The sequence below is a fragment of the Sminthopsis crassicaudata genome, chromosome 2 (genome assembly GCF_048593235.1).
Source record: "Sminthopsis crassicaudata isolate SCR6 chromosome 2, ASM4859323v1, whole genome shotgun sequence".
Classification (NCBI taxonomy): Eukaryota; Metazoa; Chordata; class Mammalia; order Dasyuromorphia; family Dasyuridae; genus Sminthopsis; species Sminthopsis crassicaudata.
In genome coordinates, this window is record NC_133618.1 from 573,404,171 (window position 1) to 573,428,449 (window position 24,279).

General features: G+C 36.7%; 1 protein-coding gene across 8 annotated transcripts in view; it reads right to left on the reverse strand.

The window, feature by feature from the left end:
• The window catches only part of ADAMTSL3 (ADAMTS like 3), a 553,717-nt gene that overhangs the window by 27,394 nt on the left and 502,044 nt on the right, over positions 1-24,279 (reverse strand). For all 8 annotated transcript variants that reach the window (XM_074295268.1, XM_074295270.1, XM_074295266.1 and 5 more), the window contains exon 24: positions 2,327-2,509. In XM_074295268.1, coding sequence (XP_074151369.1) covers positions 2,327-2,509 — 183 coding nt within the window. The remainder of the gene's footprint in view (positions 1-2,326; positions 2,510-24,279) is intronic.

The following is a 24,279-nucleotide window of genomic DNA, read 5'->3' on the forward strand; positions in this document are numbered from 1 at the left end:
GCAAGGAACCATGCTATATGCTAGGAATACAGAAATAAAAATGAAATAATCCCTGTCCACAAGTAGTTAAAATGTTATCAAAGCAAATGGAATAGAGTGATTCATATTGGAAAATAGCTGTAAATGCATGCATACAACTCATGGTTGAATATAAGGGCCCCTTTGTTTATAATGTGACACATGTAAGAGTCAGTATTACATCATGTGTAGAGGGCTCAATTTGGAATCAGGAAGATCTGAGTTCAAATTTTGCCTCAAGACACTCACTGACTGTGGGACCCTAGGCAAGACATAGCCTCTTGGAATATCAATTTCCTCATCTATAAAATATGGAGAATAATATCTATATTGCTTATCTTAAAGTTTTATTTTAAGGTTTGAAAGTTTTAATATTTGTAAAGTGCACTTTAAATCATTAAATGTCAATTTTAGCTGTTATTATTAATAGTTATGTATAGAATGGAGAATCTCATCCCTGCAAAAACCCATTTTTTTTTCCTAGGGGAATCAGTCTGAGTATCATTTCTGATATATATCACTAGCCTGAGATTATAAATTACATATGTAAAGAGAGAAAACAAGGATATTTGAAGAGGGGGAAAAAAACCCTTTTTTGAAGATGGGCCTATAAGAAATACAGAGATAAAAGAACAAAGCCATGGACAGTACAGGTCCTTAACCAATTTGTGAAACTGGCTAAGGGTTGTTGGAGCCCCTTCTTATATTTCCTTTTGGCCACATTTTCCCCTAATGAGCTGTCTCCTTCCTTTTCCTGCCTAAAATACCTAGTTAGCGGATACTCTGTCCCCTACCTCTCTAAAGCACCTCTCCCTTTTGTACTTTACAGAGCTCCTCGGACTTACCCTTACCCCTTCCCCTAGCCAACGTTCTATGATCTGAACATTTTTTTCTTCTCCTTATCACAATTTACCTGTCTCTCATTCCCTCTGTATCTCCAGCTTAGTCTGCTGTCAAGAATGACAGTGATTTGACTCTGGTAATTCCTACCACAATCCATTCAACTCATTTGCCTGGAGATTTAATGCCACTTTAAGTTACTCATCCCAAAAGTAACCCATCCTGGTGTTTTCTTTCATCTCTATTTATTTAGGTGTAAAATACAGATGATAGTTCTAACTTGAACATGAAGGAGGTTTTAAGACTTAATAAGTATTTGTTTGGGACTTAATTTATGCTAGGTGTTCTAGAGATATTAATGGAATTTTGCCTGCTAGCTATCCTCCATCCCCTCCTCTTTAACTTGTGGGATTCCCTGGTTTCCTTTAATACTTAGCTCAATGCCTTCCTTGAGTAAGAGGCCATTTTCAATCATCTCAGATGCTAATGCCTTCTCTTTTCAGATCACTTCCAATCTTCTCAGTCTCTTTTTCTCTCTCTACTTCTCTTTGTCTTTTTGTCCCTGTCTGTGTTTGTCTTTGAGTGTCTCTCTCCCCTCACACGTATATAATTATTTACTTGTTTTTCCCCATTAGAATGTATTCTTCTAGAGGTCAGGCAGTTATTTCCCCACCCCTTGTATCCCCTGCACTTAGCCCAGTGCTGGTACTTTGTTAAATATTTAGTAAAGATTTGTTGATTGATTAATTAATAAATATTTCCTCACTACTGACTGGTCCCTGATTTCAAAAAGGTGACCATCCAATTGGGATGCTGATGCTAACACATAATAATAATAAAAACAACTATTATTACAGCTAACATTTTTATAGTTAAGATTTGAAAAGTATTTTACATTATTTCAGAGAGCAATAAATGGAAAGCGATAAATCAAATTTTAAAATAGAAATACCCTGATTGATTAGAGAGTAAGAGACCAGAGTTTAATAGAAGAGATTAAAAATCAAGTTAGAACTTCAAGACATTCAGAGAAGCAGAAGAAACAGTCTGGGGAAGGAAAACTTAAAGTTACGCATTAGTATGTGGTGTGTGCATTAGAGTAAAAAGCCTGGGTAGAATAGAGCATCTGTTTTGGAGAGCAGTGGCAAATAAAGCAGGAGAGACAAGATGGATGCAGGTCACAGAAGGCCTAGGGAACCAGGCAGAAAAGTTTTAGGCTTTATTCAGTAAGCAAGAAACAGAGGGGCTAGATCTTAAAAGTAATACGTTGTAAGAGAGCTGCTAATATGTCTATAAGAAATGCTACTCAGTTGTTGCGTAAACACCAGACAGGTTATTTGTCGAGGACTACAATAATAAAATGTCTTTCAACTCTTACTCCCTAACTTCTGGAATGCAACGTTCCCTCCTGGAAAAAATCCTAAAAGGGTCATCTAAGCATGAAAAACAATGAAAATTATCCACTTACCTGACAAGTGAAGAACAGACGCTGCCATTGCTTTTCCAAGGGCATTGGTAGCTGTGCATACATATGTGCCTTCATTTTCAAGTGAAACATTCTTCAGCACTAGGGACCCATTGAGAAGCAAGAAAGCATTGTCACTTAGGGATCCTCCTCTTTTTAACCAAGTAATATTAGGCTGAGGAATACCTTAAAAACAAAAACAAACCAAAAATATTCCTTTAATGTTCAACAATCACAGTGAGCCAAATCATTCAGTCATAGTCACGGACACAATGGGAGCACAGATCCATCAAATACCCGGGGCTGAGCACAGTGCCCAGCCTATGAGAGTATAAAATCAGATTTAGAGATCATTTAGCCCAAGACTCCTTTTACAGATGAAGAAAATCAGACCCAAGTAAAGTAACTTCTCAAGGAGACACAGGCAAGTAAGAAGTAGGTACTTAAATTCTTTTGGATTGATTAACTCCAGAACTCAAACTTGTGTTTGCCATTTTTCCTCAAGTCCAAACAACCAGACCATTTTTCAGCTTCTTTATTGCATTGCTGTGCCCCTGTGAGATCCATTCTATAAGTCAGATGGTTCATCTAGTGTTTCTCATCCTTGAGACACCATTTGTCTAAAGCCACTCACTGTTTCAGGCTCATTTGCTACCCATGGTCTTTTTTTTTTTTTTTTTTTTGACAGAGCTCTACATTTGTGTTATGTGAATAGAGCAGAGGATTCTATGCTGGACGCCAACAGCTTTTGTTCATTGCTCTTTATCTGGGTCAATGTTCTAATGTATACATCACTATAAGAAGTATTACAGATTTGGAAACTTCTTCCTGATCTTCCTGGGTGCTTCATCATTGGTCCACAATGTGGGGATGTGGATGAAACAAATCTAGGCAGTTTTCATTCTTAGTTATTCTGCTTCATTCTTAGTTATTCTGTTATCCTTTCAAAAGTAATCATGTATTTCCTGGAATATTAAGTATTATGGCTAAAAGTCCAGAGATATTTAAGGATTAAGTCTTAGCAATAGAAATCTCTCTTTTCTCTAGGAGCTTATTAACATAACAGTTTAGAATAGGGGACAGCAAACTACAGCCTTTATCTGCCACCTGCTTTTGTATACCACCTTCTATTAAATTCTGGTCTCTTTTGATCTCATCTCTCAGAGCACTTCTGTTTTTATCATTTTATTTATCTCCTTCCATTTATTGCTCTCTGAAATAATGTAAAATACTTTCCAAACCTAAAACCATGGTCTGAGTGACTAGATTTGATATGTGGGCTGGAGTCTGCCAATCCCTGATTTAGAAGAATGAAAAAAAAAAAGTCATATTTTTCATGGCTTAGTCACATTTTTCTTATGTATACACATATGTGTATATGCATTAGTTTTCTGGCATTAAGACCAATCCTCTGTTTCAAGTGCTTAATCTTCATTGCAGAAATAATTCATTGCATTTTTCCCCCACATGAAAAATGCAAATCCCCTGAATAACCTGGAACCGTGAAACAATAGCTTGCATTTCAAAACTCAAATCCAGTTAACAACTCTGGATGACAAGGGAAGGGACCTGAGGTAATACAGAAAGAGAACTGTTTCTAGTGCTCATCTGTCTCTGGCTAGTTATATGTGCAAGTCACAAAGCCTCTCTGGGTCTCAGTTGCCTAGGAAAAAAAAAGAAATACTAATCTAACTTTGTCTAAACTTTAGATTCTAAAGGTAATGGGCTTGACTAAATGATGTCTTGAGATCCCTTGCATCTCTGTTTATGTGTGCTTGGTTTTCTCTCCTTCTCATATTATCCAAGGATATGTCTATTAAGAAATTATTAACTAGTTCTATGAACTTCTACAAGATTAAGAACCTAATGGAAAAGAACAATACTATATCCCAATGAGAAATCTTCATGTCTTTATGGTGTACATTGACAATATATTCTTCCTGTAGCAAAAATAGTATTTTGGCAAAAGTTTCTTTATTTGTCAGTTGGAGAAGAGCTAAATAAGTTATGGCATAGGAATGTTATGGAATAATATGGTTCTATAAGAACGATCAGTAAGATGATTTCATAGAGACCTGCAGGATGCTAAGTGAAGTGAGCAGAGAACCAGGAGAACATTGTATATGGCAATAAGATTATAGGATGATCAATTCTGATGGAATCTGATGTGGCTCTTTTTAACAATGAGATGATTCAGACCAGTTCCAATAATCTTGTGATGGAAAGAGCCACCTGCACCCAGAGAGTGTTCCCACTGAGGGATAATTTCCCCTCTTTTTGTTGTTGTTTGCTTGCTTTTTGCTTTCTCATTGTTTTTCCTTTTTGATCTGACTTTTCTTGTGCAGCAAAATAATTGTGGAAATATATACATAGAAGAATTGCACATGTTTAAACCATATTGGATTACTTTCCATCTGGTGGAGAGGATGGGGATAAAGGAGGAAAAATTTGGAACACAAGGTTTTGCAAGGATGAATGTTTAAAATTATTTTTGCATATATTTTGAAAATAAAAAAACTATTACTTTTTAAAAGTTACTTCATTTATTTCTATTTTAAAATTTGTGGTTATATGGATTATTTGTGAAGAAAAGATTTGTCAAACAAATTAATTGTAAAAGCAGACTCTCTTATGGAAGCTTTTACAACCCACTCAACTGTTTTAGCAAACATGCAAAAATTAATACACCAATTTTAAAGCATTTTCTCTATTTTGTTAACCAAGTTCCAGTAACAACATCCGATTCCATACTTGAATAGATTTTACTAATGTGACCACTTCTGCCATGGGTACACACCATAAGCCATACAAAATTTTTTGTTGTAGGAAAGTTCTGACCACATCCTTCCAATATGCTAAAGATCTTCTAGGCTTTTTAACATTTGGTGGGTGCCAGTGTGGCACTCAGAGTGTCAATCTTTTACTCCTTGCTTTGTTATTCTTTATATGTACTTGAAAGCAAAAAAAAAAAAATTCCATTTAATTTCCCTATAATTTAATCATGCTAATTAGTCATTAGAATTTATCTCATTCATCACACTTTAGGTTCACAAAACATTTTTTCTCACAGCCCCCTGAAAGACAGATAATAAAAGTGTAATTATCCTCCTTTTACAATTAAAGAAATTGAGCCTCAGGGTGATAAATGCCACTTAATTAATAAAAGTCCACTCCCATTCTAGGTAGGTAGCACCATACTGCACAGAGAATCAGGTCTGGAGTCAGGAAGACTCATATTCCTAAATTTCAATACTGCTTCTGACATTTATTAACTGTGTGACCCTAGGAAATTTCCTCTTCTATAAAGTGAGCTGAAGAAGGAAAAGGCAAACCACTCCAGTGTCCATACCAAGAAAATCTCAAATGGAGTCATGAAGACTTGAGCACGACTGAAATGACGGAACCTGGCATTGTGCTAAGTCCTTTTCTCAAGGAGCTCACAGTCTAACGCTAGAGACAATAAATAAACACTTATTCATAAACAGGATAAATTGGATATAATCAACAGAGGTAGGCACTAGCATTAATGGCAATTGGGAAAGGCTTCTTGTAGAAGGTGAGAATTCCAGATGCCAGGGTCAGCCAGGGAAAATTCCCAGGGATGGGACATAGAGAATCTTGGAGAAATGGTTTTTTTTTTAAGAAGATAAAACGATACTTAATTGAATTATGCAGTAGAGAAAAAAATCAATGAAGTATTAAATTTGTTATGAGCAACAGCATTGTAGGTGGCTTCTATAAGAACAACATGGCACTGAACTAGCAATAGCATGGTCCGGCATGGTTTCAGATTTCTAATCATATTGCATAACTGATCAACATATTTTTTATTGAATATCTACTATGTACAAGGCATGAAGGGAAAAGCCCAAATACTGTCTCTATACTAAAAAAACTCACTGGCAACATTTTAGTTAGCAAGTAGTTAAATTGGGAGAATATGAAACTGTCCACAAAAGTTTAATGGGAACTGATATTATTGTGACATATATTGTGATATATATTTTTTTCAAATCAGTGTATGGAACATATATGTCAGTTTCCACGATGGGGAGAAGGTAAAGTACAGTGGAAAGGACCTGAAGTACAAAAGATGTGGGTCTGAATCCTTATAAAAGGAGTACAGGTATGATCCCCATTATGCAATGAGAAAATGGATATTCAAAGGGGTTTTCACTTGCTCAAAGTCATGAAGTTCATAGCTATTCCCAATACACAACAGATTTTAGAATCATAGAAAGTGTTAAACCTTACTTGACTTTTCCTTCAACATTAATGTTTATATAAACATCAAGGTTTATTAAAAAAAAAAAAAAACCAAACCAAAACAACAACAACAAAACAAAACAAAGTCTAAACCGCACCAAATCCAAAAAGCAAATAATGAGGAATATTAGACTCCAGGATGTCTAAGATGTAATGATCTTTTTTCCTCTTGAATGTGCTGAGTTTCTATTTAATTGGAAGGAGCATTTCCTGTCATTTTCTTCACAAGCTGCTTCTAAACACCCTCACTTTTTCCCCTTAGAATGTCTAGGGCAGACCTCTAAAAGCCCTACTTATCCTTAAGTTCCCACTTGAGACTTATCTAAGTACTTGGTCTCCCAAGAGATTAAGCAGCCAGTAAGTATCTGGGGGCTCTGGGCTTGCAGACTCAACAAAAGATAATCAGTAAATTATAGAAAAGTTCCTGGGGGACTCAATACCATTTTCAGCGCAAAACTAAGAAAAGCTCTAGGATTTAGAAATTTGTTCACTTAAACTTCACTTTTCACAGGTCTCTTTTTTCACCTAATTAACTGGTGAAAAGAATCAAATTGCCATTTCCCAAGGGTCTTTCACGAACAGGAACCGTACTGTACTGAGTAATTATAATGATCATACTGTCATGTTCACTAATTGCTTCATTTGTACTTGTCTTTTCAGACCGATCACAAGACACTCGTGGCAGGCCCTTTCCTGTGTAGTAGAAAGGACAATGAAATGAGTGTTGGGAGAGAGGGACTCTGGTCTTGGCTCAGCCACTAATTATGGGACTTATCTGGTTTGAGTCTGTGGCTCCTCATCCTTAAAATGAAAGGTCTTTAAGATCCTTTCCAGTTCTCTCTCTCTCTCTACCTGGCTTCCACCTCCATTCTAGAGTTCCACTTGCCACTTCTTGGACCCTGGCTCTAACCAGTGAGCATTCACTTTATTTTGTTTGGACCTAGGCCGGCACGACTATTACTCCCCTGTATCTCCATGTCTCTCCATCCCAGGGCAAACAGAACAAAGAACACCCTCAGGTGTAGGAGTGCAGAATATTGTTCCATGGCAGACACCCAGACCCCAGAAAAGTGGCTCAAAGCTACTGTGGGGACAACCCGTGCACAGGAGATGAGGGACTAGAATGGGGGAAGAGACAAGATCACTCTTGCCCACCACCTAGAAAGTAAATTCGTTCTAACTAGTTTCTAAGCTCTATAATTTCAAAGCCCTTTTCCTTGCTTTTTAAACTCACACCCTTCCCTCCTACCCCATCCCTATCCCCGTAATCTCACAGCAGCAGCCTCCTTGCAATTCCTCAAACAGAACACTCCATCTCCTGACTTCTGGCATTTTCACTGGATGGGTCTGGTCTGGAAGGCTCTCCTTCCTTATATCTGCTTTCTGGCTTTCATCAAGTCCCAGCTAAAAAGTGTGCACAGAGTCAGGGCTTTGTGCAAGGAGAAAATGTAATGAGAACATACAAACATCTGATATGTAAACTGAATAAGAAAGAACAGACTCCTAAAGGGAGACAGAGGAGCCTATCGTGGATATAAGTAGGCTGCAAGATGTTACCAACAAAGAATGATTTAGGAGAAATGGTATCATGGATCCATGAAATATAGAAGTGAAACAGAAGATGAACTGGTCACGAGGAAAAAGCAAAGGTGTCCAGTGGACATCCCACTGACCCCATCTGCAATGTCAAGAGGCTAAAAGGAGGGCTCACATCTCATTGGGGAGACCCTTGTGGGAAACTTATTTGAGCAGTTAGGTAAGAACTACAGGATGAGCAGGGAAAGATAAAGTTGTGATCCATGTTGTGGGAGAGAATGCCCACATGAATAACCACCACCACCACCCACAACAATAATTCTTGTTCATTTTAGTCATGTCTGACTCTTCATAATCCCGTTTGAGTTTTGTATTATTTTTTTTTTAAATCAAAGATACTGATGTGGTTTGCCATCTCCTTCTTTAGCTTATTTTATTTTATTTATTTTTTTACAGATGAAGAAACTGAGGTCAGCAGAGTTAAATGACTTGCCCAGAGATGCACAGCTAATAAGCATCTGAGGCTGGATATAAATTTAGATTTTTCTGACTCTAGGGTGGCACTCTATCCACTGTATCACTTAACTGCTCCATAATAATAATAATAGGTAGAGGAGACAGGATTTGAATTTGAGGGGAGGGGGGTCTGATTCCAAGGATAGTACTTTATCCACTGTAGGACATATCTAATGATATCCTATATACATATATATATATATATATAATATGCATATATATGCATTTATCTACTATAAAACCTATCTAATGATATCCCATGTATATCTACATATACATAAGTATATATATATATATATATATATATATATATATATATATATATATATATATATAAACACTTAAGTGTCCTTTGTACTCTGTACTACACCATTGACAAAAACTAGATTATATAGGAATTGTTTCACTTTTTGTATTTATATTCCCAGCACTTCACCCAGTGCATGGTACTGAGTAGGTACTTAATAAGTGCTTATTTATTGCTTGGTGTTATCTAATACATATTAAACTCTGGAAAGAATAACTGGGCCAGTTATATATCTGATGAAATTTTAGGATAAATTCTACCAAGATCAGAAACTGACTTGTAAGACATTATCCACATGCTGTAGAAATATAAAGACAGAATTTTATGCATTCAAAAATGATCAGAAAATATTAAAAAATTTAGTCTGAAATTTTTTTCTATCAATGCTCACAGTTTATTTGGTGCTTTAAAAGCAACTGAAAATATAAATGTTTGCTTCATGTTAAAATAACCACAAAATGTCAAAAATAGTTTAGATTTATTTATTTGACCTTAAAAGGTAGGCTATTTTTCCAGTCTTACAGCAGTTCTGAACTATCTAGTGTTCCATTTCCACAATCTAAAGTAGCTTTTGGACAGCAAATGTTATGGAAAAAAAGTTCAGGTCTGGAGGGGCTGCAAAACATGTGTTTAAAAAAGTCTGCACTATAGGGTGCCTTTAAAATATTCAGTGTTTAAAAACAAATTTCCTCCAACCTTGAAAGGCCCATGAAATATTCCACACTATAAAAAATCTTGGCTTATTCAGACTGCACTAAAATACTGGATATTTCTTGACAGAGTTTTTCCTCCCTTCAGCTATGTAGTGCTATAAAGTCTTCTATATTTTTCATTGAAGATAGTGAAGATTGATAATTGTACTGGTTAAAGCTTATTTGAATATTTGAAAAAAAGTTGTGATTTCCTAAGAATTGAAGCAATGAAATAGAAATAGTGTGATTTAGAATACTGTTGAGACAGGGTGGACCCATCACACTTAGATGAAGACAACTAAGAAAAGGAAAAGGAAGTTGACTGGGAAATGGCCCAACAAATACTGGCATAGGAATATCATAAACTATTAATGTGACAAACATGATGAATACAAATAATCCTGGAAAGATTTCCATGAACAGATGCAGGATGAAGTAAGCAGAGCCAAGGAAAGAACACAGTGACTACAATACTTGCAAATGAAAGAGTCACCATCACTCAAAGCAACCAGAGATGCTTAGGATGCACAGCCACAAAGAACCAGCAGGATTCCAAAGAAGGGTTGGAAGATCTTTCCTGCTCATATTCCTTTGTAGACCTCAAAGGTGAACCTCAGGAAAGTTAAATGATTTGGCCCAGATCACTCCTAGAGTCATTAATTAATCAACCGATTCATTCATTTATTCACCTAGATCTTTTTTGGACTAGATGAAAGGCAGATTTTTTGCTTCATTTAATTCCTAGCCTTAATCACTGAATGGGTGCAGCCTCAGTCAAACTGAGACTTGGGGAAGATCTTAGCTTAAAAGACTCCCATTTCATCCAAGGCCATCTCCTGTCATCCTGACCTGTATCTGACCACTGGACCCAGAAGGCTCTGGAAGGAAAAGTGAGACAGGAGACCTTGCACAGCCCTTCCTTACATCAATCCAATCTATTTTCATGTCATAGAATCACTGATGCTCCTTTTCGAGAAGGAAGGACAGACAACAATAAGATTAGTAGATAAATTAGCCTCCTCTGTATTCCTCATAAACTCCTTTAAGACTATATGGCCAGGTAAGTGTAGGCCTTAGAAGAATTTCCATTTTTTAAAAAGAAAATATCTATTTTTGCTTATCCAAAGTTACTTTTTTGAATCAAAGTTAATGAGTTGATTTGTTTTTGGTACTTTTATATATATTATCAGAATACCTTTTGTTCAGAAGCTTTCTCTGCTTCTGACTTTGGTCATAAGAGAAAGAAAGTGAGACAGAGACAGAGAGAGACAAAGAAAGACATACAGAAAGAGGGAGAGACAGAGACAGAGAGACAGGGACAGAGAGAGACAGAGAGAGACAGAGACAAAGAGACAGAGAGAGGGAGAGATACAGAGATAGAGAGAGAAAGAGAGAGACAGAGAAAGAGACAGAGATAGAGAAAGAGAGAGACAGAGATAGAGAAAGAGACAGAGAGACAGAGACAGAGAGAGACAGAGACAGAGAGACAGAGAGATAAAGAGAGAGACAGAGAGAGAGAGAAAAAGAGAGAGAGAGAGAGAGAGAGAGAGAGAGAGAGAGAAGAGAGAGAGAGAGAGAGAGAGAGAGAGAGAGAGAGAGAGAGAGAGAGAGAGAGAGATGGAGAGAGATGGAGAAGAGGAGAGCACAAATAGATGAGTGTGAGAGAGTGAGCTGAAAAGGGCCAATGAGCATGGGCTATTCCTTCCCTCTCCCCAGACAATGATGAATATCTATGAATCATTATTGTATTCACCAAATGACATTGATGATGAAAATAACAGGTTTTGAACGAATCAGTGATATGTTTCTTTCATTGTAATGTTACATTAAAAAAAACTAAACTAAGAGCAATGAATATGATTATGTATGTAATAAGATTAAACGTGGAGCATAGTCACTTTGGATAAGTAAATCCAAGAGATTACATGAAGTCACAGCTTATGCTTCCTGAGCTTTATATTCATATATTACACAGAGGTAACCCGAGTTAGTTTTTTAGTAAGGGGAAGACTGGGAATCATAGAGTAGTATTCAATCCTGTTGAAAAGACAAGAGAAACAGACATGACAAATGCAAAGATAAATAATAATGTAAACCTATATTTAATTGAACTAAACAAAAGAAAAGCAATATGAAGTAAGGGTGGGGTCAGATTGCATAGGACCTTAAAGGGAAGGTGAAAGAATTTATATTTTAAAACCTAGAGATAATAGGGAATCATTGAGACTTTCTTTTGGGGCAGGGAGATTAACATAGAAACAACTGTGATTGGTTATCTGGAACTAAATAATCCAATACAGAATTTGGGGAAGGTCAAAAGAATTTTCAGATATGTAGAAAAAAAAATACAAGGAAATTTCAGGCATCCTTAGGGACGATCCTTAACCAAAGCTCTTGTTCCAACAGGAAGACTATCATGTGTTTAGAATAATTGAGGCAGACAAGTTGCCCTGATGAAGGTTATTTGTCTGTGTAATCCACCTGAGTCTGGTGGGCTTAAATCCCAGCCATCTTAATTAATCGATCAGATTAGAGATGGCAGCCTATGGAAGTTTTGGTAGAAAAATCTCTGAAACAAAAGGAAGGTTATACTGGCCTTTTACCATCTCTTCAAAGCTTTAATTCTATTTTTTAAAAAAGAAAAATGAAGAAATACAACCCTGAAATTATTATAAGGCCTTGAATTTCATAATTATCCAGAATTACTATCCACTTACCCCATTTTTGATACCTAACTTAATGGACCAATGGGACAGGAATGATGATAGTAATCAAATAGAAACAGACAACTGGAGCTGGACACAAAGGATGAGCAATGGTTATCACCTCCTAGGCTAAGTACAACCTGTATGAATAATTGGGGGTTGTGAAGGACTCTGCAATCTCTCAGAGGTTCATGAATACAGTGTCCCCTCAATTTACTATGCCAGAAAGTAAAACTTTCATAATACCATCATGTGCTCTTAGACTACTGCTCTGCATCCCCAGATCACTATTAGTTATTTGACAGACTGGAAAAACCAGGAACATCAATGACATTAACAACAAAAGCTAGCATTTCCATAGTTCTTTTAGATTTGCAAAACACTTTACTTGTGTCCTTTCATTTGATCCTAATGACAACTCTTATGCCTAGGAAAATGTTAATTAAAGGAAGAGAAAATAGTATTTCTGGGCTACAAGACAGGTCAGTGGAGAAGTGCAGGAGAATTATACAAGACAGAAGCTATGTTGCATTGTTAGAGACTAAGTCCTATATTCTTTAACTTTAGGCTGTCTTGACGTGATAGCAATATATATTCACCTGCTCATCCACATATTCCAAAAAATACCAGAAATGAAAGAATGAAAGAGAGCTTTAATTAGCCAAAGATAAGTTTATCTTAATTCCTACATTTTACACAGATAACATGCACATTAATATGTGTGAGTGTGTACTTATTATTCAGTTATTTTCCAGTTATTTCCAATTCTTCATGATTCCATTTGGGGTTTTCCATTTCCTGGAAAGTAGTTTGCCATTTCCTCCTCCAGCTCATTTTTTTTTAACAAATGAGGAAACTGAGGCTTAACTGGAGGGTTACATGATTTGCCCAGGGTCACACAGCTGGCAAGTGTCTGAGGCCAGATTTGAATTCATAAAGATGGCTTCTACCTGATTTCAGACCCAATACTGTAGCCACTGCACCACTATCTCTACCATTCCTGCCTCTATGTGCATATATTCCTCCCCCATATATGGATTTATTGAGATAGTTCATCATGAAGAACAAAGCATCTAGTACCAAAACATCTCCTGACAGGCAATATGACCATCCTTCCAAACCACGTCCTATACACACTTGTCATCCAATGTAATAGAGACAGAAAATAAAAGGGATATTTTAGGAAGATAAATTTAGTGGTGGGGCACAGAGCTGATTGGTATACAGAGCTATTGAGAGATCAATTGGGAAGCAATAATCCATATATGAAATGATAAGGACTTGATGGCCATAGAAATAAAAACAAAGAAAAAAGTAAGAAATATGAAGAAAGAATGCAGAGAAGTTGGTGATCGAGTGAAAACTTGGGAAAGGGAAAAGGACTGGAGATTACCTCTGAGTCTGGATGAGAGGAAACACTGATACCACTGAGAAGAACAGGGAGGTCAGAAAGGGTAGTTAGTTTTAGAAGTAAGATTGTGAATTTGGTTTTAGATATGGTAAGGAACATAGTATTTAAAAGATTAAAATTTTAATTATTTCATTAATTTTAATAGTGTTCAAATAGCAGACTAAGATTTTAATAAGTTCAAGGAACATAGAGTAAATAATATATTTGAACTTTTATTTAGGATGCAGTCCAGAGCTCCAATGACTCAAACCATAAAGTCCTCTCTTCATAATATATATAAACCAATAGAATTCATGGAGAAAAGGGTGGAAAGTAGAAGGAGAAAAGATTCAGGTTTAGGAATTTAACCACATATAATTCTGCTTTACCATAAATGTTTTCTCAAGACCACATTGAAAGGGAGAAAATTATGAAACCCAGTGGAGGAAGTTAATAATGAATAGAATCCAATAAGTCTTCAACAGAATTCATGGATATATTCCACAGCTTGCACATCCTGAAATAAATCTGATGATGCAAACCTTTTTTAATGTAGTGAGGGGTGTGTGTGTGTGTGTGTGTGTGTGAGTGTGTGTAGAGCTCAAAGTATTCTAAACCACAAGATTGTCCAAAACACTGCATCTTCTTCTGCCCTCTGACAGCACTGTAGTCAGAAGACTCTGGGTTCGAGTTCTGGCTCTGTAACGTTCCAGTTACATGGTCCTGGACAAGGCATTTAATATCTCCATGCTCCAGTTTCCTCATCTGTAGAATAAGAAGAGCTACACTAGAATGCCTGTGTGAGTTTCCAATGGGTGTTGTTGCCTGCCAGGCACAAATGTACATAATGGCCATTGTAACGGTACCCACTAATGCACTAATGATGATGCAGGCTGGCTCTGGGGCTCAAATCCAGCTTCTCACCCACAAAGGCCAGTCACTTACCCTTCTCTGGGTCTCAATTTTCACATCTCTAAAGGGGAGACAATGGTACTTATCATACTGCCTTAAATGAGCATGCTGAATATAAAAGGTTCTCTGGACTTTAAAGTGCTATATGAACGTCAATGATCACCATTTAAGGAACTGTGTAAAAGAAAGCAGTCTTACAGTCAGGAAGACATGGATTCAAGTCCCACATGCTAGGCAAGGTTGCCAGGGCTCCAGGCAATGCTCAAACACTGAGCAGCTGCCCATCAGCATTCATCGAGGGGGTTTTCCCCACCAGGAATTCCCACACCAGTGAAAATAGTCACAAAAAGCAATAATAGTAGCAACAGAAATTCTCTTTTTTCTTGCTCCACCACACTCCTAGCTTTTCTCAGATGATCTTTCCTCCAAAATTGACTGTGAACAATCAAGGTGACTACATGTGAGTTCCCTGGAAACCTCACAGCTTATTCCCTGCTGTCTCTTCTCTCTCTTCTATCTCCAAGGAACTGGTCCTGCCACTGCTAAGGCTCATCCCTTTATCTCAGCCTTCAATCTCCGTCCCAGCTCCTCTAGGACTTGGGTTCTGGCACTCCTTTCTCTCCTCTACTGGCTTCTTCTTGTCTGCTCCCCAACATGCTCAGTTCTCCATCCTAAAAGTCTTCCCTCTTGATCCTTCTTCACACTAGCAGCTCTGGTGGCCTGGATATTTTACCAACAAGTCAATCCATCTCTCTGCTTGGGGATCATCTCTGGCTGTCCATCACACCTGGAACGCTCTCCTTCCTCCACTCAGACTAGTGACCTCCTTGGTTCCAAGTCTCCAAAGTCTCCAGGAAACCTTCCCCAACCCTTATTAATTCTAGTGCTTTGCCTCTGTTAATTAGTTCCTTTTTATGCTTTAGCTTTGTATATATTTATCTGGATGGTGTTTCCCTTATTAGATTGTAAGCTCTTCAAAGATAGAGGCTGTCTTTTGTCTCTTTTTATATTCCTACTATTAAGCACAGCACCTGACACATAGCAGCTACTTAATAAATGTTTGTTGATTGATTATTGATGACTGGTCCTTCTCTGTTTCTCAAATAAACTGGAAAATTGTCTTTATTTGATGCTCCTACTTCCTCACTGTTCATTGCTTCTTTGACCCCTTTTAACACCAGCACCAGAGTTCAAAAAGTTTTTTCTCAAAGGCCACTTTTGCCTTTGGTGATCAGGCACTTTCCTCAACAACCTATCGGTAGTATTTTGTTTTGATGAGTTCCCTCAACTTTTAAGTTCTCTTCCTAGGTTTCAGAGACCATGCATTGATTCAGAGACCATTCTCTTGCCTCTCCCCCCAGCTCTTAAACTGTTCTTTCCTGATTTGTCTTGAATCTCTGCTCTGACATATCAGCGAGTATGATTGAGGATAAGTCATTTATTTAACTTCTATGGCCTCTACTGCATCAGCTGTAAAGAATGCAAAATATTGATTAATACTTGCATAACTATCCAATGAGACTGTTGTGAGGGAAACAATATTCAATCCTTAAAGAGTTACAGTGATGGGCTCTGTTGTTTTAACATTTTTCCTTCCTTTTTATACCTCATCCTTTACTCTCTCTGTTTCATTTTCCCATATATTTATTATATTGTATACTATGGAAACAATCCCAACAAAGTAAAACTTTTTTAAAGCATCAAAAATGAGAAAAGTAGTACTACAGGAATTATATTTTTGTGCCTCTTATTTCCCCAAAATGAAGAAGGAGTTAGACCAAGAATTGGATAGGAGGAGGATAGGATTGAGTAGCTTCATTCACTTTTTGGGAAACTGCAAAATTCTTTTAATGACCTTCAATTTGTCCCTGAAACAAAAGTACATTTTTTTAAATAGGAAAATTCTGCCAGTGTTGTTGAATGATTGTGGTATATTATGTGGAACATTAGAGTCTCTGATGAAGTGAAAATGAGAATAACTTATAGGGTAATTGAGAGACACGTGATTTATGTGAGCAAGCAGTAACAGTACCTGCAGTGCCTGAAACATACAGGCATTTAGCACATGCTTACTAAATCACAAATGCTGGAAGATATGTGGAAAAATAGGTACAGTAATGCACTGTTAGTGGAGCTGAGAACTGGTCCAAACATTCTGGAGAACAATTTGAAACTATGTCCAAATTGTTCTGGGTAGACCCTTTGATCCAGAAATACCACTTAATAGGTCTGATTCACAAAGAGATTTTTTTTAAAAGGAAAAGGACCTATGTTACAAAAATATTTATAACAATTATTTCTGTGGTGGCAAAGAATTAAAAACTAAGGGGATGATCATCAATGGAGAATAGTTGAACAAGCTGAGGTATAGGATTATGATGGAATACTATTATGCTATAAGAAATGACAAGCAAGATAGTTTTAGGAAAACTTGGAAAGACATATTAAATGATGAAAAGTGAAATGAACAAAATAGGGGAACATTTTAAAAAATAATATTTTCCCAATTGCATGTAAAAAAATTAATATTTCTCTAAAAATATTCGGTCCCAAATTCTCCACTTCTTTCATTCCCTTCCCTTCAATTGTAGGAACTTAATATAAATTGATATAAATATAAAAAAGAGACATGTGCAATCATGCAAAACATATTTCCACATTAGTCTTGCTGTAAAAGAAAACACAAATGAAAAAGAACCAAGAAAGTGAAAGCAATATGCCTCAATCTACATTTAGACAGCATTTTTCATCATAGCTTCTTTGAAACTGTTTTAGATCATTATGTTGCTGAGAATAGCTAAATCATTCACATTCTTTGATCACTATATGATAGTGCTTTCACTGCGTACAATGTTTTCCTGGTTCTGCTTATTTCACATTGCATCAATTCATGTAAGTCTTTTGGGTTTTTATGAAACCATCCTATTCATTATTTTTTATAGTGCAACAGTATTTCCATTACAAATATATACCATAACTTATTCAGTCATTCCTCAATTGTGTATATGCTCTCAATTTCTTTTTCTTAGCCAGCATGACTGGTTTTGGTTATTTCTACTTTGGCCAGAAAACCTTAGGATCTTCCCCTCCTAGATTTATTTATTTATTTAGATTTTTTTTTTAGGGGACTAAGTGAAAGAGGAGATTCTTTGCCTCAATTACCACCTAGCTTTATTCACTGAATAGCCCCAGTCAAATTGAGACCTTTTAAAGACCTAGCTTTAAAAGGCCAAGGTCTCCCATTGCATCCAGAGCCACCTCCAGTCATCTTGAGCTGCATCTTGCCACTAACCCAGATGTCTCTGCAGGGGAAAGTGAGGCAGGTGATCTTGCCCACTCCTCAAAAAGTAAACATACTTTAAGGAGAGGCTAAAGAAAAAGCAATCCTTTGCCTATCAAACCTGTACTTTCTGAATAACTAACTGGTATTAATCTCTAAGAAGGACACTATAGAGGAACTAAATATATGATCCCATTCTCTATCCAATGAATACACTTCATCAGGAAATGCTCTTTTCCTTTCAGAAAGCCCAGCACCAAACTCAAACTTGGGAAGTCCCACATTTAGAATTATCCAAAGGTTCAACTGAGAAAATGTTCTTGTTCTGGTTAAAAGGTTCAATTTTTGGGTCACCCTGCCTAGGGAAATTAAAATATTCTCTCCTGACTACGGGGCAAACACTGTCCATGAACTACCCTCTGGCTGAGTAGTCATAAACTTTCATGTGCTTCTGAAGGAAATCTATAAGGGTCAAGGTTGTTACCAATTATTGAGTGGGAAAAGTCTACTCTTAGAATCTCTATCCTCAAGCTATGTATAAGTACATATGTCCCTTCTATCACATCTTTCTGATATAAGTCATTGTTCATGAGAGAATGAAAAGGTACATAGAAAAACAGTCTCTTCTGCTGTTCTCCCTACATTTTTGCCCCACTCAGAAGGCAGGTCCATCCTGCTATCCTCTGGCTGCCTAGAAATCCAAACGATGGTGAGAGACATAGAGCTCGTCTTTTAGCTTTCAGTTTAAGAGACCACAGAGGGAGGATTGATTCCTCCTGCAGGAGTCTGTCCTTTATGAAACTCATCACCACGTCACTAATGGGCAATCCTTTGGCAGGTTGTGCCTTAGATACATCAAAAGGGGCGCACAATCTATAAATTGGCTGGGGAAGGTCATTAAATTCGTCAGAAATTCTCCCCACCAATTCATTTTATTCTAACATTCTCTGAAAACAAACTCTTTCTTTCATCTGCTGCCCACAGCATTTGATTGCCTTCATTCAAACAGACCAATTTTGATGATGCCAATTTATAAGAGTTTTGTGGGGAGGGAAAGAACCACTGCTCTTTCCTCACCCAGACCTCAAGTGTTACAAAAATTATAGGTTGCCTCATAATCCACTTTGGTAACTCAATCCTGGTCTCCTGCCGTCTTTCAAACCATATTCAAAATGACCAAGGACAAATTGGCTTCACAGGCTGAAAGGGCAGTATTTTTCCTCTCCCACACCCAGTTACAGGAGCTGTAAGGGTTTGGAGGGAAAGCTTCATCTCAGAGAATCAAACACTATGGGGAAGATACCCTAGGAAGAACGATGGGCTGAGAGTTGAGAGAGTTGGGTTCAAACTCATTCACTGATACTTGATTCCTCTGATCTCTCAGAATGGAGGCCAACAGGTTGCCTAAGAAGGGATAAATTACCTAAGGTCAAAGCTCTCACGTTATGGAATGGGACTGAACCCATGTGCGTCCCCAGAGCTTCCAGTCTGCATGAAAGAAAAGGAACCAGTCTTCATAAAAAAAATTAAGCAAAATTTTTGTTTCCTAGTTTCCTATAATTCGAGTTTCCTAGATTTAGAGGTAAAAGTTCATTGCCATGAAAGATTTTCCCCCTCGGACAAGCAGAAAATTGTACCTTAATTAAAGGAGAAATTCTGGATTGTGAAGGACACACAAGAAATCATCTTATTTGGTTCTTTTGATTTACAGATAGGAAATTATAACTCAGAGAGATCAAGTGGTTTGTTAAGTTCTGAATTTTATCAGGAAATTCACTAATTAAGTTGAGACATTTTTCATACATATTCACCTTGAAGTGAACATTCTCTATCAGCTCCAACCTCATCAAAATGTTATGTTAGAAGCTGATATCTTGTCCTAATCTCATAGAATCAGGAAAATGGGAGACATGTAATTTTAGAGATGTAGAAATCAACAGCCCTCCTCTCCTCATGATTTCATAAATGAGAAAACTAAGGTAGAAAGGGAAAGCAGCCTGCTTGAAATCAGAGAATTACAGAAGTAGCAGAGGTGGGACTAAAAAAAGTGGATGTCCTGATTTCTATTCCAGGGATTAAAAATCTCTTAAGAGATAAAAAAAATCTCTGGATCTAGAGACCTAAGTCTCTAGGTATTATGATTGCCACATTTTTCCTAGCCTATCATTCTGTTAACATATAAACTCTAAAAGTCTTTGGAGGATAAAAAACAGTTTTTTTTTCCAAACAGTAACAACAACTGCTTAAGGGGACTTTGAGCTGACATCCTCAGCTCCTTGCTCTCTCATCATCCTCTCCCCTTTTCCAATCTGTTGCTGAGGCCTAGCAATTTTACTTTTGCAAGAGCCCTCACATGTGTCCCCTTCTCTCCCACTCTGGTGCAGGTGCCCCTCAGCTTGGGCTGGACTATTGCAAGAGTCTGCTGCTTGGCCCCCCTGCCTCAAGTCTCTCCCCATTTCCAGTCCATTTTCTACTCAGTGGCCAAAGTGAGCTTCCCTAAAGAACAGATCTGATCACATCCTTCCTCTAGTCAATACATTCTAGCAGCTCCCATCATCTCCAAGATCAAAATCCTCTCTGGTGTTCAGACCCTTCAGAATCCTTCCCCCCTCCTCCCTCCACCTTCCCAGTCTTTTTACATCTTTCCATATACCTTCCTCCCCATACTCTGCAGTACAGTGACCATGGTCTCTCATTCCTGAAACAAAGCGCTCCCAAATTCCTGACATTTTCTCTAGCTGCCCCCCCTTATCTGCAATGCTCTCCTTTCTCATTTTCACCTCCTGGTTCCCTGATTTCTTTCAATTCCCAACTGAAATCCTTTCTACAAGAAGCCTCTCCTGATCCCCCTTAATTCTAGTGGCTTCCCTCTATTGATTATTTCTGACTTATTCTATCTATATCCTTTGTATATTTGTTGTTCAATGTTTTTCAGTAGGGTCTGATTCTCCATTGGAACCTATTGGAGTAGTTTGTCATTTCCTTTTCCAGCTCAATATATAGATGATAAAATTGAGATAAATAGGGATAAGTGACTTATCCAGGGTCACAGAATTTGTAAGTATCTAAGGTCAGATTTAAACTCAGGGAGATGAATCCTCCTGACTGTGGGTCCAGCACTTTATCTGCTGAGCCACCTAGCCTTGTAGCTACTTGTTTACATGCTGTCTCCTTTAGGCTGTGAACGCCTAAGGTTGAGAACAGGAACTATTGTTTGCCTTTTTTGTATCCCTAATTTTTACCATAGGATTTGGTATACTGTAGTAGCTTAATCAATGCTTATTGACTGACTGATACCTGCAGTCACAATACATGTTTAAGTACATGAAGTGCATGTATTGAACAAAAAATGTCATATGTCACAAATATGTATTTTTGAGATGCATAAAGATCAAATCAGATTGTTTATAAAAACCAACAGCAAGTGATCATTTTTTTTTCCTGATGAGCTTTCATTTCTTACCAGAAGGTGGCAGAGAATACTCATTTTTCCCTCACTTCCATAGGATCCCAGATCAAAGGAAATAGATAGAGCTGGAAAGGACCTCAGAGATCATCTCACCAACTCTCTCACTTTAGAGATGAGGAATTTAAAGACCAAGAAACAAAATGATTTGCCCAAGATCAAAAAGTAAATAAACAACAGAAGTTGGATTTGAATCCAGATCTTTTAATGCCAAATCCAGGACCTTTACCTTTCTTTCTGCCACAAAAATTTTTAGGCAACAAATTGGTCATTGTTTTACTTAGTCCTAGAACTCTGGAGCTTTAAGTATTATTTATAGTATTCAAGAGGTTCTATTTACTTAATGTATAATTAAAAAAGTATTGCTGCAAATAGTCAATTTTATTCAAGAGCTATATTTATATTCTAATTATTGATTGAACCATAGTTGTCCACAACATGAGAATATGGATTTTTCTTGAACATAATGAATAAAGTCTCATGAACATGAGTTTAGTATAATTAAGGGGAAAATATTTTGAGAGTTAATTAAAATGAAAATAGGCATTTATACCAGTGTCTCCAATGAATTAATAAAAATATTCCAATTCTCAACCTTCATATATGTTACTTATTAGGATATTTTATTTTGTAACTTTTATAATATGAAGCTTATGATTGGAAAATTGAAACATCTATGTGTGTGGTAGGAAAATCAGTAAATAACACTGTTGGATAGGAAAAATATGTTGATTAATTCTAAACACACGGCTATATTTTTTCTTTGATAATATTAAAGTTAGAATGAATAAGATATAGTTAACTTAACAGCCTGAGGTATTATGCAACATAATAAAAATTGTGGAAGATTACATGCCATGCATTATATTACTTAAAAGCATACACAATCTGCACTGGTCAGACTCCATCATGGGTGTATTAGGTTCAGTTCAAGGTGCTATATTTTAGGAAGGACATTGATTAGCTGGAGAGCATTCAAAGGGTATGGGAGATAAACAAAATAGTTATCTTGAAGGTCAGAGCATGTGAGAATTGTTGAAGAAACTGGAGATAGTGAGCCTGGAGACCAGAAGAGATGGATAGGAATAGAGGGGAATATATGAAAGCTGTCTGAGGAGCTATGAGGTGGAAAAGGGAATATACTTGCTTTGCTTAGAAAGCAGAACTAGAAGTTGCAAAAAGCGATATTAGAACTAGATGCAAAGAAAAATTTCATTACAGTTAATTCTATCCCAAAGAACAATGTCCAAGGAAGCAATGGGTTTTCTTTACCACAAGTCTTAGCAAAAATTGGATGACAATTTATTGAGAATTTTGTATACAGAGTCCTTCTTTAGGCTATGGGTTGGACTAGATGGCCCCTGAGGCCTTCTCTACCTCTGAAACTCAGCGATAGTTTATGGTATAATGAAAAAAAAAAACCAAACTAGACTGAGGAGTCAGAAGCCCTAGTTTCACCATCTATTATCTATTAGACCATCTATTGACACCTATTAGATCTAGTCATTTAGCTATTCTAGGCAGCTATTTCCTCATCAATAAAAATGGTGATAATATACCTTCCCTGTTTACAACATAGGATTTTCAGCAAGTCAATAAACTAGCATTTTCTAAGTACATATTATATATTAGGCACTGTGCTAAGTAAACATTGGGGTTTGAAAAAAATAAGCAAAAAAAAGTACTTGCTTTCAAGAATCTAAGAGTCCAATGGACTTTATTTAATAACTAATTTATTTATTTAATAAATAATTTTAATAGCTAATTTAATAACTAAAATTTATTCATTTAATTTATTTAATAAGTAATTTAAAGTGCTTCATAAATTATAAGGTAATGAAAAATAAATAAAAGTCATCACTATTACCTGATACTGGAAACTGCTGGAGAGCATATCCTTATTTAGATCACTAGAACATGTCAGTATCTCCAGTTAATCTCAAGTGTGGAGTGGTATCTTTGGAAAAGTAATGTTATCTCTCAACTTCAGTGTTCTCATCTTTAAAATAATGAACAATGTTGAACTACAGGGAGTGTTTTCTATCTCTAATACTATGCATTAGTCAAGTTACTCATTGAATCATCCATGAGCTATGTTTTCCCTTGTGAATTCTGCTTATGGACCAGCACTTCCAGTTCGCCTTAGAAAGGAGAATTCCACATATTTATTCATATATGTCAAAATATGGTTATCATTTTGCACAGTGATTTGCAGTTAATAAAATGAAAGATATCTGAAGGGTTCACATGTATGATGTTTAAATACTTTTCAAAGAGAAATGAATTACAACACAACTCACACTGATTTTGGCTGATCTAGCAACATATGTGTGGACAGACAGACACAATAAGCCCAATTATCCACTAAAGGCATTAAGATGGTAAGATCAAAATTTACAAGCAGCAATGACTAAATTGTGACTGTTAAAAAAGTCAATAAATTATAACCTTACTGAATAAAATAATAATGATAATAATAATATTACATGATTTATAGCAATGTAAGGTTTACAAAATACTTTCTTTATGATAAGTAAATTGAACTTCAGAGAATGACTTGTGGGATCATACAGGTTGAAAGACTGATAACTGAGAATTCAACTCAGGTACCTTGATTCCAGGACTCATGTTTTTTTTCCACCATATCCATTGTGTGTGTCTATTCCATACTGCAGGTACAAATCCTGATCTCTATCTAAAAGAATTCTGAGGGGACACAATAAGGTCCTTTGAATGATAGGTCCCTATTACTGCCACATTAATCATGTTCCTTCATCTGCATGTTAATTTCTTTTCCAGGACCATCTGCAAATGTATTATTAGAGTGTTGAGGCTCAAGTCAGGAAAACTTGAATTCAAACCCATTTTCAGACACTTGATAGCCAT